An 18,995-nucleotide genomic window follows, 5' to 3' on the forward strand; every position below is an offset into this window, starting at 1 on the left:
AGAGCTTCTCCCTCCCTCCCTCCCTCTCTCTCCCCCTCCTCCAATTTGGCTCCTCTAACATAACAGGCTCTGCCTTTGCAGTGTGAGATGTGAGCACAGGACCTGAAGCCAAAATCCAGTGCTGCTGTGCCTGTGGGGTCTTCCTTCCCCTTCCTGGCCAAGGGCCAGTTCCTTTGAGTTTAGCCTACAGGGGCTATTCCGAGCCTGATCTGTAGCTGAAGCCCTGAACTTCTGGGACAGGAGCAGGACTGCTATCTGCAGGAGAGGCGCCCAGAGGGAAAAAGGAAAACGGGCAATTGTGCATTGATTTGCTGGGAGAAACCTCTGAGGAGAGAGCCATTTGGGGAATTTGTTCAGACATGTCAGACCATTATTTCTTTAACCAGAATTTATTTAATACATTGCAAATGTCTGGCTTCACAGAACACCTTAGAAACAAGGAAAGCACACAATGGCTTGACATTGTTCGAACCCATTCTTACCAAGTGAACTTAGTCATCTGCTACACTTACACAGAAATAAGGAGGTGATGCACACAATTGTCCGGCTGCACAATCCCTTAATGACTGTTTGACCTTGGCTGCTGACTTTAACACATCATCCTGGAAACATCTCCACTCCTCAAGCCGAGGTTGCCTCCACTTAATTGGAAACCACTAGGAATTCCTGATTTATTTTTAATTTTCTTGAAACTTTCCACAGCCTGGCTGGACACTTTTAGTTTCTCCACTATTTAAATATCACCATGAGGCTGATGACTCTGAGCTAATGCATGTTAATTTAATCTGATGAAAGTGTGTTTTTTAAATTAAACCATTAATGTAGAGCCTGGAAATTGAAGGGGGGTGTGTGTGAAGTCATTTCTTCAAAGGGAATTATCTGCAGATCTTAAGGACACTGAAGAGGACCTCTTTGTTCAGCCTTTGCCCAGAGAGTGGAGATCTGAAGCTGATCAGAATCGGCATTGCTGGATCACCCCTCCCCCAAAAGGAGGAGTCCAGCTCAAAAATCCCTCCCACTACACACTTTAGCCTCCAGGGAGGGTCACTGATCAGGAAAGCCCCCACCCTCTGCTGTCCTAGCTTCAGGCCTCTCCAGATGGATTTGATCTGTGGCCAAACTCCCCTCCCCACAATTACTGGTGGGACAAGGAAGAAACTCTTTTTCTTTCAGCCCCCCCCCCTCAAAAGCCTCCCCTGGACTCCCTAGGGAAGGGAGGGCTGCTGCTCCTGGTTGGGCCTCAGAGGTAAAAAGGGCATTGTATGTGTGGGTCCAGCAGAGGGCTGCACTCTGAAGCCTTCAGGATGAATGGAAGCTGGGGTCTGACTCCACCTGCTCTACAGCAGAGGTCCCCAAACTTTCGAGCACCAAGGACCGGCTCCCTGGAGAAAAGTTTTTCCACAGATCTGAGAGCGTGGTTTTGTGGGCTGCCTGCATCCCACGGATGGGGCTTTGTTTGTTTGTGCAGACTGTTTGCTGCCATGCCACAGCCCGGTACTGGTCCACGGACTGGGGATTGGGGACCCCTCTACAGCAAGGAAGTAAAAATGGGCTGCACTCAGCTGGGGTATGTCGATATGTGTGTGCATGAGAGAGAGAGAGAGAGAGAGAGAGAGAGAGAGAGAGAGAGAGAGAGAGAGAGAGAGAGATCGATCCAGCTTGGAAGAGTTTGTGCGAAGCCAGCAGAACACACCAAACTCTAGGCTAAAAGTAATCCCCTTACCAGTTTTGCTGTAATCCCACTTTACAGACACTTGCTGCTTGTTTTAACTGTCAAACAGAGCCTAAGTATTCTGTTTCTCCAGATGCTAATAATAACATCAAAGCATCACCTCCCCCTCCAGTGCTGTGGCTAAAAGCAGAGTAAACACAGTCCTCAAAAGATATTTTTTTCTCTTGTGCATTTTTAGAAAATATACCACACTAACAGGTCATTCAATTATTGCAGTTCTCAGTTTTCTGCCAATCTAAGACTCCAAGTGGCTTACAACAACAACTCCTTCCCTCCTGTAAAATAAATAGGATGGTAACATCAAAACATCTAAATAAATTCTCTGTATGGGGTATGAAGCTGATTTAATATTGTAAGCCACCCAGAGTTATCCCGCTGTAAGGTGGGTAACCAATACATTTAATAAATTAAAGAAACAGATGAATTAGTCTAGCTTTCTCCATCCTAGAAGCCTTTTTGTCTGGGAGCAATGCAGTTGTAGTTCAACAAATGGGGGATGGGGTCCCAGAATTTGGGGGGAGGGGGAAACTGCATTAAACCATCATGTGACAGGCAAAGAACTGGAGGGGAGATGAGTCCTCCGTGGACCACCTGATTTTGCCATCAAGGGCTGTGACCTCTATAACCACTGGTGGAGATGGCTCCCAGGATCATTAGGAAGGAAGGCTGAGTGTTCCTCCTCCTCCTCCTCCTCCTCCTCCCATGCAGCCAACTTCACTTGCCTATCACCTGCCTGTTTCTTTAACATTATGATTATGCCCAGTTTCCCATCTCTCCCACTAATCAGTAGGAGGACTTTGTTTATTAACATCTTCTCCTTGCTCACGAAAAAATCTTAGCGAGAACAGCTGAGGGCTGTTGGGTTGGCCTTTGTGGGAAAGACTTTTGATGGAACCGTGTTTAGGTATGTGATGTTCAGAGTTTGGTTCTGGGGTCTTGAAAATCAGCCTTTTTAAGTTTGCACTTAAAATGTGTAATTTTCAAATACCGTATTTTTGGGAACGTAACTAGAACAAGTATGTAGTAGATAAGCTGTGGGCTTTGAAGAGCTACATCAACTCTTCTGGCCTTGAATTTAAAAATCTCTTAACTGATGTGGCTGCTGCCTTTGTGTGTACACACAGACACATTGCTGTTATGGTTAACATGTTGCATCTTCCTAGCAACAAAATGTTATTCCTGGAAAAGCTAGAGAGTGAGAATGGACTCTCTGAAAAGAGGGGAGGAGAGAACTCTGAACAAATTATTTGTTTTTCTATGGGGGAGCAACTCATTCATGACTCTTCTTGTTATTACTGGGAACAGCTAGGCGGGAGTCAAGTTTCTGAAAGGTTAGTTCATTTCCCTGCAGGTGTAGAAAATGTGGTTTAAAGTGAGTTTTTCCTGGAATGTGTTTTAGCGATTAATGGGTCAGGATTGGATTGGTCCAAGGCAGCTGCTTCTTCCCTCCCTCTTACTGGACTCTGTATGAAGAAACAGCCCCCCCCCCAGTTATTTGGGAAGGAAGGAGGGCAACTCTTGGCTGCTGGGGGGAACCACCCGCCCAAGGTGGTCAATCCCTGGGCCTCCCTGCAGGCTTTCAAATAATGTAGCTGCTGTGACAGACCCTCCAGGCTCACAGGTGGAGCTTGAAATTAATCTGATGAGCTCCACCCTGGAAGAAGAGTTCTCCCTCCTGGTCGGAGCTGGAAGGCACCGGGGTTTGGCCCCAGAACCTGTTTTACAAGGGAAGGCTGGTGCTTCAGAGCATAGACAGACTACTTTCCCCATTCTAACCTTTCCAGGCTAACATGTTTAACAAAAAGGCATAGGCTTTCATGAACTGGAGCTGCACTTCACAAAAGTTTCTTCCTTTTAATAACATGTGACAGTCTACAAAGGTGGCACCAGAGATTAAGCTCTTTCTACTAAGTTCAGATATGGTTGGTTTAGTTTTGGTTTAGTGTCAAGTGTGAATCCTTCCATGGGGAACTGTACGAATCCAGCCAGTTGTCTCCTATTCAGTAAAAGGGTGGGAGCAAAGGGGCAACCTCAGCCGGCAGCTGCAGCCGGACTCCCCCACCCCCAAGACAGAAGGTTAGACTTTCCTCCCCTCCAGCCTTAGATAGTGCTGTGCGGTGGTGGTGGTGGGGGGTGGCAGTGTTGTTGATTTCACTCCCCACCTCCCTAACTATGAATGCTTTCCAGTTGCCTCCCACTCCGAAATCAGGCTTACTCAGAAGCAAGCGCCACTGGGACGCTTACTCCAGACTAAGTCCGGATGGGGCTGCGGACTAGGGAAGCTCTCCCGGGGCCACTTAACTGGCGCCTGAAGACTACTTGGGGAGCAGCTGCCCCTCTCCCGGAGGCTCCAGCCGGCAGGGGCCGCCCAGGTTCTTTCGCCCTCCGCCCCCGTTCGAGGCCGCCCGGAAGCGCCCGGCGCACTCCCCGAGGCCGGCTCTGCGGCGCTCGGCCTGGGCTGGCCCGGCTCCCTCCGGCGGGCGGGGCGACAGGCGGCTGGCTCAGCCCTCCTCCCCTCCCCCTGCCCAGGTTGTCCGGAGGCGGCGGTGGCAGCAGCAGCAGGAGGAGGAAGCGCAGCAGGAGCCGCGAGGCCGCCGCCGCCGCGATGGGGCCCGCCGCCGGGAGCCGGTGATGGAGCCGCGGCCATGGCGCGCGCCGCAGCAGGGGCCGGGCCGGGCGGGGGCTGGCGCGACGCGGCGGGGGCCGCGGCGGAGGAGCTGTCCCTGGAGGAGGTGCTGAAGGCCTACGAGCAGCCCGTCAACGAGGAGCAGGCGTGGGCCGTCGGCTTCCAATGCTGCCGCGGGCTGCTCCAGCCCGACCCGCCGGGCGCCGAGGAAAGGCGACGCCGCCGACGGGGACCGGCCGGACGCCTCCGCGACACCGCCGACCTCCGCCTGCACAAGGACGGCGCCGTCTCTGCCCGCGGCGAGTTCGGCGAGGCCCGTGAGTGGGGAGCGGGCGCGGCGGGGAGCGGCGGCCAGCATCGAGAGCGCGCCGGGCTGCAAAGGAAGGCCGGCGGGGCCGCCGCGCCGGGGAGCGAAAGCCCTTCGGGGACCCGGCGCCGCGTCCACGGAAAGGCCCCGCGCTGGGGGTCGTGGCTTGGACGGAGCAGGAGGTGGCGCTCAGTCCCCTCCGCCCGCGGTGCCCCGAGGCGGTCTCGAGGCAGAAGGGGCCCTGACCTCCGGGACCCCGAAATCCCTCGGCCGCCAGACGGTCTGGCACCTCGAAGGCGCTTCGTCCCTTTTTAGCGCCCGCCCCACAGAATATCCACTAGGGGTTCGGAAATGGTCCGAGTTTGGGTCCTTTATGGTTTCCAAAGCAGGCCCGTGAAAGTCAGGGGTGCCCCGAGCAGCGGAAAGAATAGCGGGGGTGCCGACAGTTTCCCAGCAGGCGGGAAGCAGCCTGCGGGTCTCTGTGTGACGTGAGATGCGACATCCCAGCAGCGCAGATCAGGAGCCCTTCCTAAAACCGTGTCACGGGTCTCTCGGGGAGCTTCCGGCTTTCCGGACAGCCACCTTTCTCTTTCTTTCTCCTCAGCAACCCGCCCCTTTATCTGTTCCTTTGCCCCAGTGACTTGGGTGGGGTTTGCCTTGCCTTGAGTAATTCCTTGATTGCATGAGCACAGAGGTCAGAAGTGCCTCTTCCATCCCCCTGCCAGGTGTCTGTTGTGTGTAATTACACCAACTGCCGGTGGCCTTTGGAGGCTGAAGCACCTGCAGTCTTCCAGGGCCTCAATCCGGAGGGCCTCTGAGAAGACGCAAGAGGGGCCTCAAGGAGGGTCCTGCTCCATAGGAGTGAAGTGGTATAGTCCCAGAGGAAGAAGTGTGGACAGGTGGCAAGCCTGGATCTTCAGTGGCCTCCCAGAGTAAGAGATGACCAAGCTGGGATGGTCACAGCTGCCTCATCAGGCAGGCACTTGGTGAGGAGAACCTGTGTCAAAGCCACGTCCACGACGGGGTCTTCCCAGCCTCTCCAAAAGGCAGCAGGGAAGCAACAGCAACATTTGTGCCTGATGTTCACAATGTTATCGTCACCTTAGGACTTGGGCCAAGAAGGGAGAACTGCTAAGAACGTCCCATAGTGACTGATGTGGCCTTAACATTACGGAGTGTTTTAATTGCAAAACAGTGTTAAAGCCAGACCACCTTTTAAAGATGAGGGTTTATCACGTGGGGTGGGAGAGGGAGAAAAGGCTCTACTTAAATGTGAAATGCCCAGGCAATCTTCTTTGAGGAAGGGCCTCCACAGTGGCCATACTCTCAGTAAGCAGGACCTTTGCATGCAGGCCACTACAGACGCCTGAAGAAGGTTACCCATTGAAGAACAAGCATGGGTGGACAAATGTCCTCCCCTTGATGGCATCAACTCAATGCCTGAACAGACCAATCTTTTCATAACTAGAATCCTAAGTCTGGAAGGGACCATGGAGGTCTTCTAGTCCAACCCCCTGCCTAAGGCAGGAGCAGAGTTTTATGTTCATGCAGTCAAGGAACAAGTGTTTCTTCTGTCACTCGTGTATCCACTTTCCTCTTCCACAACTGCCATCTTTTCTTCTTCTTCCTATTGCTAAATTGGGTTTTGCTGCTTAGTTGCCTCTCTGATTCCTCCCTCTTGGGCTTAGTCCTGGTTTAGCCAGTCTTCAGTCCTGCATCGGCCTTTCAGTGCCTCCCTGTTGCCAAGCAAATGCTTTCATTTCATGGTTTTATTTGAGTATCTTGAAGTTGTGTTTAAAAGCAACAACACCCAGGAGAGGCAATTGTTGCTTATCCCTCTGTTCTAAATTAAACAGTGCAAAGGCAAACGCGAGGAGCAGTGATGGGCACACGGCTGGGGTGGCCGAGAGGCCAGCAGTGTCCCTCCTTAGGTGGCTCTTTGCTTCTGCCCTTGTCCAGGATGCAGCTTGTTGTTAGGGAGTCTTTTCCAGGGAAGCCGGCCGTTGGCAGCTGCTGCCACCACTGCCGTTGCTTCTGATAATATTGACTTAGAAGTGCAGCCCAGCCCGCCTTCCAAACTGGTCCAGCCAGTTCTACACTCTGCCAAAGCCCAACCGATGAGTTATGACCATGGCTGGTGTTGAGGGTCACTAACCCAGTGGCTTCCTTGCTCTACATTTGACTCATTGCAGCCCCACACTTCCTGCCTGCGGGCAGCGTGGGTGTCCAGGCGGGGAGGAGCCAGGCATCAGTTTGGGGGCTCCTCCAGCAGCAGTGAGAGAAAAAAGCCCTCTGTTCCAGGCAAGGCTGTTCCTGGTCCCCAACCTGATATCGGGTGTATTCGTGGATCAAAATGCATGCAGCACATCAGCAGCCGTGAGCAAAGGCACTTGATTAACAGTTTTGCAAATACTGCTTCATTGCTTCAGTTTTTTTTTCTTAAATCTGCACAAAAATGTATCTATTTTGGGACACATTTATCCAAAAGTATGTACTTCTCTTTCCGTTTTGCCTAATGCATCATTTTTGAAAAGCAAATTCTCCCAATTTAATGCACATGTGCATTTTGTAGTTTTTCTCTTCAAATTGGTAAAGTGAATGGTAAGATTCCAGGCACTCTGCCTTCCAAATAGTAACTTTGATTAATTTAAGAATGTGAATCCAAACAGGAAAGAGAAAGTCAAGCGTGAGAAAGCCACCTCCCGTCCTGACTGATGGCATTTCTCAGAGGTTTTCCAGAGCACTGAGCTGTGCAAGATCTGCTCACCTTTTTTGCTGCGCACACTGATGCCAAGTGCCACCTGCTCCCCATCCGAGGATTGGGGAAACAAACTGAGAGGGAATTGTGTTGAAGTCACAACTGTTCAGCGGAGTCAGCTTCTAGTAAGGCCAGCTTTAGGGTAGGGAGTCCCACTGCTTTGCATCAGCCTCGATGGTAGGAAGGGAGGAACCAGGAGAAGAGGATGCCTCGGTAGAGATACCCACAAAGCTGGTACAGCTGCAAGGCCTGCGCTGCCCCCCCTCCCCCCAGCTTTGACTCTGTGTGATGTCAGGCAGTGGAAGATAAAATAGCCGAGGACTTGGCTCTGCTTACGCTGCTGCATTATGTGGTTCTCTGCTTTCTCCTAATGGCCCAAATCTTTTTCTTTCTTTGCCAAACTTCATTTTATTGATTACAGTTCATGTAATTCTCTCTGGAGAAGGGTGACCCCTAGAATCTTCTTTCAGTCTCCTTTCCCATCATCTCCCAGTCACATAAATGAGACAGCAGTTAAGAGAGAAGAGCTGGGTTTGTTTGGGGAGAGAGAAGAAAGGGGAGAGAGGTCTCCCTGGGCACAAACGCATCTGTCCATCTTGCACTTTTATGTCCCCAAAGAGAAAGATCAGCTGTGAAATGGAGCTGTTGGACATCTTGTCATCTCCCTAGAGAGACATTTGGGGCTTTAAATGGATGATTGATTGGGAAATAGCAGGAAACGGGTGTCTGAACTGGCTGCGTGTACATGCATGTGCTAAGATGGCTTCCAGACTGGTCTTAAATGCACCGGAAAAGTTCTTTTTACCAGCATCTTTCAAGTTCTGTTTTTAGAAGTCCTTTATACAATGAGTTATTCTTTTCATAGCATTTACCCTGGCTATAGTCTGTCTTTTTTCTTTTCTTCTTCCATTTGTAAATTCTGGCCTTCTGCATTTTTCCATTCCTCTCCGAGCTCCCATCCTCTACCCCCCCCCACACACAATATTTTACACTTGTGGTTTCAAAGCAGCACCTGCATGTGTGAACCCAACATGCCACTTGCTTTAATTGAGCCTGGGAAAGAATTCTCATTTGCACACACAGGCACACTTGTTTTGTGAATAGCTGGCCTGTGTGTACCAAACCCGACATACAGTGAACCACACCCTATTTAACCACCCAAAATAAAGTAGATTCTATCCATTTGGCATCTCTGCCCTTTTACAAAAGGAGAGACGTCAGTGTGAAACCTGCTTGGTTCTTGCTCAGGTTGAGGCTGGGCTCAGATACATAGGTGGTACATAAATCTGCCTAGAGTTGACAAAGCCAGGCATTCTCTGTCTCTCTGAGACTGGCATCTTCTAACAGCGTCTTCTCTTTGCAGAGCTTCCACTGACCTTGGCACCTGCAGCAGAAGCACAGGTAGGTGGCTGTGCTCATCTTCTCTTCGTACAGTCCTTTGGAACTGGATAACCACCCAACAGTCTCTTAAAAAGCTAATTATTGAACCTTTCTCATGTCGCTTTCACTAGCAAAGCACTGGCAAGTATGAAAAACTTCAGCCTGTGCAGATCAGATGACCCATTTTGCCCCCTCTCCCCAAAGCTGTCAGGGTCTGAGCACCCTGGCACCTCCTGGCCTGGGCGCTACTTGGCATTGCCACTGTGCCCACCCATCCTCTGGAGAAATCACATTGGCAGGTGTGGATGAGAGAGTTGTTTAATCAGCACTCGAAGCAAAGAGCCCCCTGGATGTAAGCTAAGCCGTATCTTTCTCTCGTCGGCTAACTTCCCCCTCCTCTTTCCTGCCCTGCAGGTGGTGCAGTCCCTGGGTTTTGTCATCTACCAGGCCCTTGACTGGGGCCTGGAGGAGAATGAGGAGCGTGAGCTGAGTCCCGAACTGGAGCGGCTGATCGATTTGATGGCCAACAGCGACTCTGAGGATAGCGGCAATGGCAGCAGCACTGCAGACGAAGGCTACGGCGGGCAGGAGGAAGAGGAGGAGGCGGTGGCCAAGGGGACCCTGAGTGCTGTCCGCACATTCAGCCAAGTGATGCAGCTCTGTGCTGCCCGCCTCTCCCAGCCCCAGGAGGCCCACGTTCACTACCAGGCGGTGTGCCGGGCATTGTTCCTGGAGACGGTGGAGCTGAAGGCTTTTCTGGCCAAGATCCGGGACGTCAAGGAAGTGAGTGGTGCTTGCCTGGGTTGTGGACCATCTGCAGGTGCCATTCCTGAGGTGCTGCCCTTGGTGGGCAAGTGGGCATTAGGCCGCCGCCTGGTGATGCAGCTTTCCTGAGGCTTTGCTGTGCAGCAGAATCTGTGATCCCTGAGCCTCCTGTTGGCAGCTGGGAAGATGATCTTTGGAGTTGGGGCGGATGGTCCAGCCCTGTGTCTCTTACCCGATTCCCCTGGAAAGGGAGAGCCTCACCATCTCTACAGCAGCTGCCCAGATGTTAAAAAGGCTCTTTTGTGTCTCAGATAGTTGCTTGGGTAAGGCTTATGTGCCAGGCTGCTTGGCTTCTGGAGATCTGCAAATTGGATTTATCCTATTCAGCAGCATTTCTAAGCCATCCCAGTCCCACAGGACTCTGGATGGAATACAGATCTCTCAGCAGCAAGGAATGAGGATAAAATAATCAAGATGGTTAAAATGACCCCACGGAGAAGAGCTGGCCAAAGACTGGTGGGACGAATTCTGACTTTAATTGGGTACCAAAGAGCAGGGGTGAGAGGCTGCCCATGCCTCTTGGGGAAGGGCATTTCAGAAAAAGGAGGTATCACAAAGAAGGCCCATCCTCTGGTCCTTCTTGCTGAGAAGAATTCTCCATATCCCCTCCAGCTGGGCAGATTCAGTCCCTTAGATTCTTTGGCCTGGGAAGTCTACTGCAAGCACCAGGGAGATGGGCTGCCCAGCTGAGCCATGGCAATGTGCTGCGGGAACTCCATCTTCCTGTGGCAGCTGAGCAGCAACAAGCCCCATCCTGGCAAGCTCCCAGCCCTTTTGTTCCTGCCCTCCCATCTGTAACAAAGTTGGGGAGGGTTTCTGCTCTCTCTCTGCAGGTCTTGCCTCTAGAGTGGTGCATCTGGTCAGGGTTATCCTCTGCACAGCTGGTGCAACTAAGAGCCAGGAGGAGGGAAGGGTGGGCACTGCCCCATTTCTTTGCCAGGATATCTCATGGCACAGATGAGGCTCAGTGGATGCTCGGCTCTTCCTATTCCCACAGTGAGAGCTCCTGGGATGAAGGTAGCCAGGGCTGCTGCCTGAACTGGGCTTGCTCTCTGCATCTCTCGGGAGGAACCCTGAGTAGCTAATGAGAGCTGCTAATTAGCGACTCTCCAGGCAAAAGTGCTGCTTTCCCATGGAAAAGAGTTCATGGAGAAGTCATTTCCACCACCACTCTCCTGAACTAGTCACTCAGGGAACAGATTCTATTCTAAAGCCTCCTAGTGGAAGTGAGAAAGGCCGGGTGACAGAAAGAGAGACAAAAATTAGAGATGGGAGTGTAACACGGGTGCCCTCAGCTTCTGGGAAGGTTAGAATTGGAATTCATCTCTCTTTGCGAGGAGACCTTAAAGGGAGCTCAGAAGAGCATCAGCCAAACACATCCTGGTGAGAGCTTGAATGTATCCACACGTACCTTGTCTGGCTTTTCCCAGACCTGTGCCTGAACTGGAAGGTCAGCAGGCAGAGATTCAAGGATGCAGCTGTAAGACTCAAGCTATCCACGGAGGAAAGGCGAGGGTCAACCTGCTGTCTTTTTCTCCCACCTGGGCATCCTCAGGGCTGGGAGCCACACGTGTTTTGATCACTGTGGATTGTTCTTAAAAGAGCTGCTCTGCTCTTTGCCTGCCTTTGCTTCTAAACCTTCTAGCTCTTGTGTGGAGTATTACACTACCAGTCACTCTCATTTGGAGAATTTGTGTCCCGTCTCTCTCCTCTCCCACACTAAAGCTGGTTCTTGTTCCATTCCTTGCTTGCATAGAAGATCCAGCTGAATAAGGATTTAATCCCCCCCCCCAGCCCAAAGTAAGCTTTGGGTGGTCCTTCCCTGTCATTAGGGGGCTGCCTCTTCAAGTTAATCCCAGTCCAATCTAATAACTTTTATGCCGCCATTAATACAATGGAACTAGGCAAGACTAACCCGTTTCTGGGTCTTGGGATGTGCAGATGCTAATCAAGCTGAAGGATGAAGATGAAGAACTGAGGGACCGATCCGCAGCAGAGCTGGATAACCTGAGGAACACGGACTGGGTATGGAGCGGGCTGGGAAAAGGGGAATAGAGTTGGTGGGCTTTTTTTAAAGTACCCCAGAATATCTCTGGGTGAGGCTGGGTATAAATATTTTAAGTAGGGAACTGCTTCCTTCAAGAAGCAAGAAGAATGGAGGAGAGAGCTCAGTCTTCTCCCCTTGCTGCTCTAGGTGCACCTGAAGCTCAGTAACAATATATTTTTCTTAAATATATTTCTGCAACCACAGCTTCTCCTCTCATACACATTTGCAGAAAGGGCCAGGCTTTGTTGAGTAATGCTGCATCATGGCTGTGGTTTGGCCTTGAGAACAATCTCACAGGGCTGCCCATAGCAAGACCTCCCCCGCCTGTGGGAGAGACAGTCCATTTAGTCCCACAGTGGAGCATAGTTTGCCTTGGAGAAAGCTTGGAAGAAGGATTGGCTTCTCAGAGCAAGACCCACCGAGGGGTCCTCAGCGTCTCTTCTGGCTCAAGCAGTTTGGGGGAAACCAATCCTGGTGGCATTGTTGGTTTGTGGCTTTCAGGCTCGGCTCTGGGTCCAGCTCATGCGAGAACTGCGGAATGGTGTAAAGCTCAAGAAGGTCCAGCAGAAACAGTTTGACCCCTTGCCCACTGAGTATCAGCTGACGCCTTTTGAGATGCTGATGCAGGACATCCGAGCCCGCAACTATAAACTCCGCAAGGTCATGGTGAGAGGAACAGGGACGGTCTCCTCCCTCTTTGGGGCCACCAGATGGCCCTGGGTAGCTTGGCCACTCTCTGGTGCCTTCCTCTTCGTGTGGGCCTGGCCCCTTATCTCACCCTAACCCTAACCCTAACCCCTGAACCTTACAAAAGTCACTCCAAAAGCAGACAAGATGGACAGGACTTTGGAAAGAAGCAGAAATCTGTCCCAGGTAACTAAAGGCTCCTGGAGGACAGGAGCCACTGTGGCTCACTCTTCTTTATGGGTATCCATCAGGTGGACGGAGACATTCCACCCCGGGTGAAGAAGGACGCCCATGAGCTCATTTTGGATTTCATAAGATCTCGTCCGCCTCTGAGACAGGTAAGCCGATGTTCTGCTATTCTGTACTTTACTGGGGTGGGGATTGAAAGGATCTTTAGTGGACTCTGGGAGTTGTACTAACAATCATTTTAATTGCTTTTACCACTTCTACTATCCATCATTTATTTGAGATTGCCCAATAGGAAATTATTATTATTTTAAAAGAGCTGCTGGGGTGTTCTGGCCAGGCCGAGATGCTTTGTTTGGAACCTCAAGGGCAGCAGCTGGCCAGGGTGCTTTGCTCGGCTTCCCAACAAGTGAACATTATGACTGTCACAGTCCAGTATACATGCTAGCTTTACCATTATTCGGTAACTTCTTGAACGCCGCAGATCAGGGACCTATTTTGCTGGCCTTAAGATGCACTTTCAGCTCCAGAGTTGGAACAAGGCTCTCTGACTTCCCAATCCTATTGTAGGCTTCCGAGCGCCAGCTGCGTCCCATGCCTCAGCAGCAGAGGACCCTTCATGAGAAGATCCTGGAGGAGATCAAACAGGAACGGAAGCTCCGGCCTGTGGAATTGCAGCATCAGGACCAGAGAGGTGTGTCTGTCCTTAAAAAAAACCGGGGGGGGGGGAGGGTTCCTGGAAACTAGAGAAGCCGAGTTTGCTCCCTCTTGGGATGAGACAACAAAGGCAGGAGAGAAACTGCTGGATCTTGTGGAAAACTCCCAAGTGTAGTCCCATAGACACCTCAAGATGCTCCAGACTGAGAACGCAGCTGTGACTCTTCACCTAAAATGGAGACGGAAACAGGAGGGAGACTGGAGTGATTTGGAACCCTCTTCAAGGGAAGACATTTTGTGTCCAAATGGTCCAGGTGTCCCATCCTTCAGCCCTAAAGCTTTGATCTATTTTGATCTTTGGGTGGACACTCTGAAGTCCAGTGCCAGGCTGGAGAAAGCTGGGCTATTATAAGTCCACTTGTTAGAAGGGAGACCAGGTTGGAGCTTCCTACATACCCGGCACAGGAGATAGTTGGTGCCACCACGTGCCCTCTCCTCTCGCCCTGCCAGGGTTTGGTTCCTTGCCCTGCCTGGTGAATGCCTGCTCCAGCAACATGAAGTCGACCTCTTGCATCAACCTCTCCGTTTCAGAGTCCGGTGCCCCAGCTCAGCGCCAGAGGCCGAGGGTCCTGCTGAAGGCACCCACACTGGCAGAGATGGAGGAGATGTTGGTTTCTGAAGTAAGAGCTGGGCTTTGTCTCCTGCTTTCTGGGCAAGAAGAGTTCCTTGGCCTGCTGGAATGGGCATAGACCATGAGCAGACATTGCAGTCCAGTCCTGCTGGCCTCTTCTTCTGCCCCAAACCTATCGTCTGACAACCTCTGCCACCGTCTGTGGCCGTGGGCATCATACCCCAAAGGCCTCTTACTTGTGCATGTATGCCCTGGCTCCAGTGTTCCTTCCCCTTAAGGGCAGAAATGCCACCCTGCTATCACCTGGGGGGCTGTGCCTGGGGAGACAGTCTGAGTGCCAGCATTTCTGCAGGCGTGCTGAGTGTTCCCTTTTTGGCAGGAAGAAGAGTCTCCCTGTTCAGAGGCGGTTCAGGAGCTGGGACCCCTGATGCCCCTGAAGCGGGACCGCTCCTTCTCCGAGCAAGACTTGGCCCATTTTCAGGGTGAAAGTGATAGCAGCGAGCCTCACCGGGAGTACTTAAGGCCCAGCCTGTCAGACCTGAGGCCTCGCTCAGGTACCATGTCCGCTGCATGGGCCAGCATGGAAAATATGGGCAAGTGAACCTTTCTTTGTGACCCAACCCCGCTCTGGGAAGCCATTCTCTGTGGGTCCCCTTCTTGCCGTCTTTCCCAGCGGACAAGTTTCAGTCCAACTGCTCTGAGGACCCCTGCAAATCTAGTGAGAGTTTGGGAAGATTGGGGGAGCAGCCTTTAATTAGTTCGGCCTTCACATAGCAGCTGGGAGGACACCGGGTGCTGCAGGAGTTTTCCATTTGCGAACATCGGCTGGGTTTGGCTGCTATTGATTTTCTGGCTTGCCTCTTGTTTCAGCTACATACACCTTGTGTCTTCATGGGAAGCAGGAGGGCCTGTTCTCCCTGCTGGGTGGATACTGACTGCCAGTTTTCTTCTGTTCTCCTTCAGGATCGGTTCCGGCTCGCTACCACCCCCGGGTCGGTTTGTGTCCTCGTAAACAAGACAACCTCGGTTCTGTAGAGGAGAATTTGGAGACCAGCTCTGTTCCGATCACGGATGCCAATTTGAAATATTTGTGGCTAGTAAGCATCTTGGGTGGTATGGTCCTCCACACATGCTTTCTGGCATGGCCTCTGATAAATGAGGCTGGGTTGCCCTCCCCCCCCCCAGCCTAGTCCTTATCCCAGGAGCATGGCCCAGAGGGAAATGAGTCAAGAAATGGTAACACGGAAGAACTTTAATGGGAGGGTTGTGAGTGCAAGGGTTCCAATTCCACTGTTCCTGGAGTTAGAACCTGAGCATGTGGCACGTCTTCCTCTGGGCAATTTGACGTTTTGCTCTTAAGGGCCAATTCTGCATGGATCTATATGCTTTGTTTTTTTCCCAATGAAAGCCAGCCTTTCTCCAAATCTTGTGAGATGCTAGACTATTTCCAGCTTTCCCTGGCTTTTGAGATCTGATGAGCGGAGGAAGGGGGTGTGCTGTAAGGGCTGATGTTTCTACTGGAGTCCTAATTGCAGTAGACCTGAACAGCTATCTCTGCCTGGGACAAAGAGAGTTCTGGGCAGCTGGCCTGGCTGAGTATTCCTATACTCTGGGCAGCTGGCCTGGCTGAGTATTCCTATACTCTGCCGCCCACAGCAGGAGTTCAGCCACCCCGTAGAAAGCCTGGCGCTCACGGTGGAGGAAATGATCAACGTGCGCCGGGTGCTGGTGAAAGCAGAGATGGAGAAGTTTCTTCAGAGCAAGGAGCTCTATACCAGCCTGAAGAAAGGGAAGGTGAGGCTAGAGGGGCTCCTGAGCCTGCAGCGATGGGGGGAGGGCGTTCCCCCAGAGGAGCTGTTGCTGACTGTCTCTCCTCTGGCTCAGAGCTGCTGCTGCTGCCAAACCAAGTTTACGCTCTTCTCCTGGCCCCCAACCTGCCTCTTCTGTAAGAGGTAAGCAGACACCCCGCTGGGGAGACCATGGGGTGAATGGGGCTCCCAGCTGAGCCTTTTCTTTCCTGTTGCTTTTAGATCTGTCTGCAGCTCCTGCAGCCTGAAGGTAAGGGCTTTCCCCCACAGCCAAGGAAAAATCCCTTGGCGCAATCTTCTGGTGACTTGGGTGGTGCAGCCCAGCCCTCCACTGAGTCCCTCCTGCTTGGCCCTTCCAGATCAAGATGCCCTCGAAGAAGCTTGCCCACATCCCTGTCTATGCCCTGGGCTTCGAGACGCTGCATGGCTCTCTGGGTGCCAAGGGCTCCCCAGGCCGCCGGCAGGAAACTTTCCAGTAGGTGGTACTTCTTTTCCTTCTCCCTGTTCTGTTTCTTCCTCGGCTGTTTAGGATGAGCAGATGCTCCTTCAGCAGCAAGCCACTCAGGAGTAGAGCAAGTGACTCCTGAGGCTGAGGTTGGCAGATCCAGACTTTTTCTGCTCCAATTGTCTTGGGCAGCTGTCTCTGACTCCATTTCTAGACAGGTTGAGGGGTCAGCTTTCAAACCAATCAAGTCAGCAAATAGAGTTGAAGAAGCTTCTTGGATGAGAAGCAAAACATCTTCAAAGAAAAACAAAGTCCAGCTGCCCTTGTGAAAAAGCACCTTTGGGACAAGTCAGCTGAAGGGGAATTCTGGGGGCTGCAGTCCCAGCACAGGTTTAAGGCAGGCGCTTGCAGGTAGAGGACCTCAATTCTCTACAGTCTGAGGTTTGAACCACAGTTGGATAGGTTTGCAAACTACAACTGTTGCATTTGCCCAAGCTACTAAGATACTAACCAACAACAGTTTTAATATGGCATCAGCCGAAGATATGCCCCCATCTCCTTTTCATTCATGGATAAGAGATTTTTGGCTTTAGAAATGGAAGGGATCCAAAGTCTGTGAAAGACCTCCTGGCTGATGGTGCAGCAATTTCAAATCGCTGAAGGACTGCAGAGGGCCAGGGATGATAGTTTAACGATTGTGCGATGCATAACCTTGATCTCCCTCAAGTTCCAGACCTAATAGTAAGGCAGGACCTTCTAAAGCATGATTTAAGGATATCCCATAAAGTAAGTTAGGTATCCCAGCAGGTTACCCTACGTGCTTCCTAATCCTGGAGCCACAGACCTTTGAACCAAGTAAAGCCTGTCGGCTGAGGTTACTCTGGCCCTGGGAGGGAGGGAGGGCCATAGCTGCCCCAGAGCAAGGACCCCAGTCAGACCACCCCGTTTTTGCCTTCCAGCTCCCTGCAGGGCACCCACTGGCGCAGCGTGGAGGAAGAGTTCCCCTGCATCTATGCTCATGGGTCAGTGCTCAAGGACGTTTGTCGTGATTGCTCTGGCTTTGTCACAGATGTCGTCAGCTCCAGCCGCAAAAGCATGGACATTCTCAACACCAAGCCGGGGAGGAGTCGCAAAACCCAATCGCTGTACATCTCGTCCAGTTAGAGGCGCCCGGAACATCCCCTCAACGTGCCCCCCCCACCTCCAGCATCCAACCCTCGAAGGCTAGGCAGCCACGATTCTCTGGCAGATGAAACACGGCTTTGGGGGTCTGCTGGCTCCCATCTTCCAAGGACATCTGCCTGCTGCTTACGTACATATACATATACATGTACAGATACATATACATATACACATATACACATACACATATACATTCACATACGTATACACACACACACACACACACACACACACACACACACACATATACCGCACCCACCCACACACCCACACACACACCCTTATAGATACTCTATATTTATACAGCGGATAAGTTGCTTTAGCTGATCAGCATGGCAACCCCCTTCATTGGCAAACGAGAACTTTGCCGAAACCACCCAACCTGGAGGTCAGCCAGAGGGAGCCTGGGCACCAGAGGTCCAGCTGCGCTGGTGGGCAGGAAGATGACCTGTCAGGCAGAGGCCAGCTCCTTCTCTGCTGCTTTCCCCACTTTTTCCCCTGGAGAAGCTCCCCACCCCTTGCTGATGCCTCTGAAGGAAACGTTCTTTCAGCCTTTGGCTTTCTTGCAAAGCGGGCTCCCTCCCAGCCACCTGCCGGCTGCTGAATGCACCTTACGGAGCTGCTGGCTGCTCCTTGTCATTTCTTTGGCTCTTGCTTGTTGTCTTTCCCTAGAGCAAGAAACGAAGCAGGTCTCCTGCAAAGACTATGAAAAAGGGCGCCATTTCCCTCTCATTCTCCCTCTACAGGAATGTGTCTTATTTGTACTGCCAATAATAAAATAACTAATTTTGTAAGAATTTAGATAAAGAGCACCTGTTCCCAGCTACTGAGAGCAATCTGCATAGGGAGGACGACTGCTGGCTGCGTGGAGGGTGCCAGGATCTTTGTGGAGCTGGAGGTGGCTTGGACTGAAATCCTGGTTCCTACATAAACAGGGCCACACTTACACATTGCACTAAGCTGTGTAAACTATGTAAACTGCAAAGTAAATTGTGGCTACTTGTGTAGTGGCCTAGCATGGTGTGGATACTTTACAGCTTATTTAACATCCCAACTTGTGGTATCCTGCATGAGCTTGCGGAGAAGGTTGGTTCCAGTCCCCTTTTCATTGACTTGAAATGAGTAAAAGCCTGGAAGGTGGGCCCTCTGTCAAAGACCCCTCCTGCTGTGAGTGGACCTAGTTCCAGTTGGAGCCACTGCCTCTGCCAGATGCTGACTGCATGCCAGGGAGTGAAGTGGGGGTTCTGCAGCTGCAGCTTCTGGAGAATGAGTAGCCACCCAGGCAGGCCTTGTTAACCTGACTTAGTGGCTCTTTCTGCCGGCCCCAGGAAGTCTGCCAGAAGAAGTTAAAATTTGGTAATGATCCCAAATGCTGAATTGGCATGTGGGGGGGGGAGCATAATCAACCAGAAGGGCAAAAGACCTCCCTCCAGGTTTTTATTCCACCATCTTCCGAATCCCTCTCTCACCTCACTCGCTGTCCACTTTATTCAACCCTGCCTTCAGTATTTATGGAAGCTCATTGTGTGAGAGGACAAGCTAGACTCTGTATCCTCCATCCCTCCTATTTACACTTCCCAGCTGCACAAGAATAAGATCCAATACCTGCTCTTCCTTCTGGGACTTGTGTAATTCTGATAGGGTTTTTTGGACCGGGAACTCTATATTTTAAGAGTTTGCAAGGTGGGTCTTTGATGAAGGAAAGACTCTGCCACGGCCCCTTA

At 51.6% G+C, this 18,995-nt stretch overlaps 1 protein-coding gene across 3 annotated transcripts; it reads left to right on the forward strand.

The window, feature by feature from the left end:
* Positions 1–4,310: 4,310 nt before the first annotated feature.
* On the forward strand, positions 4,311–18,286 carry SPIRE2 (spire type actin nucleation factor 2). Of its 3 annotated transcripts, none has more exons than XM_039330873.1 (15): positions 4,311–4,675; positions 8,787–8,824; positions 9,218–9,586; positions 11,570–11,653; positions 12,177–12,341; positions 12,614–12,700; positions 13,119–13,242; positions 13,716–13,885; positions 14,216–14,390; positions 14,800–14,933; positions 15,493–15,630; positions 15,721–15,788; positions 15,867–15,894; positions 16,004–16,119; positions 17,049–18,286. In XM_039330873.1, the coding sequence occupies exons 1-15, from the start codon at positions 4,378–4,380 to the stop codon at positions 17,251–17,253; spliced, it is 2,199 nt and encodes a 732-aa protein (XP_039186807.1). In that variant the 5' UTR covers positions 4,311–4,377; the 3' UTR covers positions 17,254–18,286. The 3 variants fall into 3 exon arrangements, with proteins under 3 accessions (XP_039186807.1, XP_039186808.1, XP_039186806.1); XM_039330874.1 differs by having other exon boundaries at positions 4,313–4,675; positions 13,797–13,885; positions 14,216–14,429; XM_039330872.1 differs by having other exon boundaries at positions 4,314–4,675; positions 14,216–14,429.
* Positions 18,287–18,995: the final 709 nt, after the last annotated feature.

The sequence above is a fragment of the Crotalus tigris genome, unplaced genomic scaffold, assembly GCF_016545835.1.
Source record: "Crotalus tigris isolate CLP2741 ecotype Arizona unplaced genomic scaffold, ASM1654583v1 scf7180000024433.1590703, whole genome shotgun sequence".
Taxonomy (NCBI): domain Eukaryota; kingdom Metazoa; phylum Chordata; class Lepidosauria; order Squamata; family Viperidae; genus Crotalus; species Crotalus tigris.